This window comes from Sinocyclocheilus rhinocerous, unplaced genomic scaffold (assembly GCF_001515625.1).
Source record: "Sinocyclocheilus rhinocerous isolate Xijiao unplaced genomic scaffold, SAMN03320098_v1.1 scaffold1137, whole genome shotgun sequence".
Taxonomy (NCBI): domain Eukaryota; kingdom Metazoa; phylum Chordata; class Actinopteri; order Cypriniformes; family Cyprinidae; genus Sinocyclocheilus; species Sinocyclocheilus rhinocerous.
The window spans coordinates 330,240-333,943 of NW_015647153.1; the positions used below are offsets into that span (position 1 = coordinate 330,240).

At 32.1% G+C, this 3,704-nt stretch overlaps 1 protein-coding gene across 1 annotated transcript in view; it reads right to left on the reverse strand.

Moving 5' to 3' along the window:
* Positions 1 to 3,704, reverse strand: part of LOC107709018 (paladin-like) — a 60,049-nt gene that overhangs the window by 34,838 nt on the left and 21,507 nt on the right. Inside the window, exons 4-5 of the mRNA XM_016513413.1 lie at positions 673 to 852; positions 260 to 424 (exon numbers count right to left, since the gene is read on the reverse strand). Coding sequence (XP_016368899.1) covers positions 260 to 424; positions 673 to 852 — 345 coding nt within the window. The remainder of the gene's footprint in view (positions 1 to 259; positions 425 to 672; positions 853 to 3,704) is intronic.

Genomic DNA, 3,704 nt, shown 5'->3' on the forward strand with positions numbered 1-3,704 from the left:
TTACATTACATTACATTATATTATATTATATTATATTATATAAAGTTAACCATTTGTTTCTGATCTCAGAAAAGTTATATCATATCAAAAATATTTTTAATTCAGAAGTTCAAATATTCATTCAGGTAATTGTCTATATTTTTTTATGTTTTCCAAATAAAGGAAGTGATTGTCATGTCATTGACCCGTAAATGTTTTTCAGTTCTGCTGACCGTACTGCTCTACATTCACATCAGTTCATTCAGTCTCATCTCCAGACCTCTTTTCTGATGGTGAGCTCTAGATTCTCCGAGCGAGCGTCGCGTCCGAGATCATGCAGGTTCTCATGAAGGTTCTCCTTCCTCCGGGGAGTGTAGGGAAGAAAGTCTCCCTCCAAACGCAGGAACACTATGGGCTCCTCACGCAAACAGAAGAAAAGCACCTCCTTTTGAGAGCAAACGCACAGAAATCAGGCCAAATTAAAACTCAGCTCATAACAAATCAGTAATCCTCACAGTTATTTAAACTCATCAAACAGGAGTAAAGTGCATTTAGCTGAATCAACACCAGGTTTAACATCAGCGCCGGATCTGCTTCAATGACTCGACAAATACCTTATCAGCAGCATTATTTGCACATCGCTTTCTCTTAATGGAAGCTCAACACAGCTGCTGGAGATTTCCACGCACTGACCTGATGGCCTTGACCCTGCAGTCTCTGGAGGACCTGTTTGAAGCCACTCAGGCTGGGCTGGCCCATGCCGTAGAGCGGGAAGCTGCCTTTGCTCTGGCGGAAGTTGGGCGCTCCGTACGAGCCGCTGGTGCTGAGGACATCTGCTTTGCTGAACACGTCCTGCACCATGAAGTAGGAGCCCTGAGGAGAACGTGATCAGATCATCAGCCGTCTTTACCGTCACTGTAAACACAAGCCGCTCGATGCTGGTTTGGCCTCTGATAGGAGTTTAAACAGTATTAATGTTACGTTATACAGTACTAATGCTGCTTTTCCTTCCAAATCAATTGTGTTTTTTTAATTAAAATGACTGACTTTTTTCCTCGCAAGTCTGACTTTTTTCTCGCAAGTCCGACTTTTTTCCTCGCAAGCCTGACTTTTTTCCTCGCAAGTCTGACTTTTTTCCTCGCAAGTCTGACTTCTTTCCAATGTTGCCTTTGCAACTAACTGAAATAAGATGAAGCACTAAAATATTAAATACTAAGTATTAAAAATTGTTGTTAATTGAAATAAAGCTAAAATCATATAAAATATAAACACTAGACAACAAGAACTTAAACAAAATGAAAATTAGAAATGGCGCCTTGGCAAACTGTACTTTTTGGTAATAAAAATTAATCATGATAATTAAGCAAAATTTCCCTCCTGATTCTCATTATCGTAATGCAAAGAATCACATTGCCAAAGTTATTATTAATTATTTAATTATTTATTTTTATTTTATTTGCCTATAAATATCTGAATTTATACACTGTGGTAGGTTATAATGCTTTCAATTTTCAATTTATTTAATTTAAAAAACAAACTCAAAATTTAAATGTTCACATGTATTACAGTCAGTGTTATTTTAGTATTTTTAGTTTTTATTCATAATTTCAATTAGTTTTTTTGTTTTTTTACAATCTCCATTTTCTTTTGAATTTTTGGTTAAAGTTTTGGCACTGAAATAAAAAAATAATAATACAATTTAATTAAACCTAAACGGAAATGTACACAAAAAAAAAAAAACTAATACAAATGACAAAAGCTGTCATTATCAAAATCTTCAGATTTATTACATTCAGTGTTATTTTAGTATTTTTAGTTTTTATTCATAATTTAAATTACTTTTTATTTTTATAATGTTTTCGTTTTAATTTTTGGTTAAAGTTTTAGCACTAAAATAAAAAATAATATTACAATTTAATTAAACCAAAACAGAAATATTACCAAAAAAAATAAACAATGAAAATGACGAAACCTCAACAACAAAAAAACAATAGTACTTAAATAGTCAAATAAAATAGTACTTAAGTAATCCTAAAGTAGTGCTGATGATGCCACAAAAGGCAAGAGGAAGAAGCTTTATAACAAAAGAGTTCAATAGAGATTTTCACAGTCGGAAAATTGTAATTATGACAATTTCCAACATGCCACACCATTCAGCATAAACCCCAGCTTTAATAAAATGATCTGCTAAACACCTAATTACTACTTTATGATGTAGAAAACCCGAGCATTTAACTCGAGAAGAACATCAAATAATGAGATGCTCTGGAAAGGCACTGGAACAATGGCGAGTGTTTGACAAGCGGCCGCTTTGTGTTATCTGTTGATTTGCAGCGAAACTCATCATTGGCTCGTCAGCAAACAGAAACTAACGAGCAAACAAAGGGAACGAGTGCATGTCTTCAGCAGCCAGCGGGAGGTGAGGAGCTTCAAAGCCTTCAGAGAAAGGTGCAAACGTCCTGCGAAGACTAAAGAGCGCAGAGCAGCGGGGCAGTAATTAATGACACACTCGCTGCGCTCTGTTTGTGAAGAGACAGACGCGCCGGGACACATTTACGACCCTCACATTTAGCCACAAACACACTGGAATTCACTGTGACTTATGAAGCAAAGGCAAGATGTGACCTTAAGGGAGAACAAAAAAAAAGCTGAATAAATAAGCTTTCCATTGATGTATGGTTTGTTAGGAATATTGTCATATTCATGTACGATGGTATTTACTGCATATATACTTACATAAACAGTACTTGCACACTGTTGTAGCTCGCAAAAATAAAAATTTGCAAGATATGACACTTACTATGGTACTGTATGTACTGTACTTTTTGGTACTAAAAATTCATCATAGTATTTAAGCACATTTTCTCATTACCGTAATGCAAAAAAAAAAAAAAATCCCATTAATGTAATGTTAAAAGTTTATTATGAATTATTTCCTAATTTTTTTTTTTTCATTTGACTACAAATATCTGAATTTATATATTGTGGCAGCATTTGCTATACTGCTATTAATTTTTCAATTTATTCATTTAATTTAAAAAAGCAAATTCAAAATTAAAATGTTCAGATTTACATTTTTTTTTTTGATATTAGCTATTTTAGTACATCAAGTTAAATTAAATAAAAATGTTTCCTTGATAACTAGCTGAAATAAAACTAGTTTAATTTTTAAATTTTTTTATATTTAATTTAATTTAACGTTTAATTTTATTTCAAGTAAAAAAAATTATGGTTTTAGTTAGCTATAATAACCTTGATTACAATAATGAGAATTTGAAGGGCAAATGTGATTAATTGTCATTCCCTTTCCTACCTCAATTGTCACAATAACAAATAACTATAAAAATAAAAAATTGTCATTTTTATTAGTTTTTAGTTTTTTTAATATGCCTATATAGTTTAGTTAGTTTTAGTTATTTTAGTACATCAAGTTTAACTAAATGAAAATGAGAAATGTTGCTTTGGCAGCTAGCTGAAATAAAATAAGGTTTTTAAAAATATTTAATTTAATCTAATGTTTATTTTATTTCAAGTTACAGCAATGATAATTTGAAGGGGAAATGTGCTTAATTATCATGAAAAAAAAAAAAACTATAATAAACAAAAATGTGACCCTGGAGCACAAAACCAGTCTTAAGTGTCAATTTTTCGAAATTGAGATTTATACATTATCTGAAAGCTGAATAAATAAGCTTTCCATTGATGTGTGGTTTGTTAGGATGGAT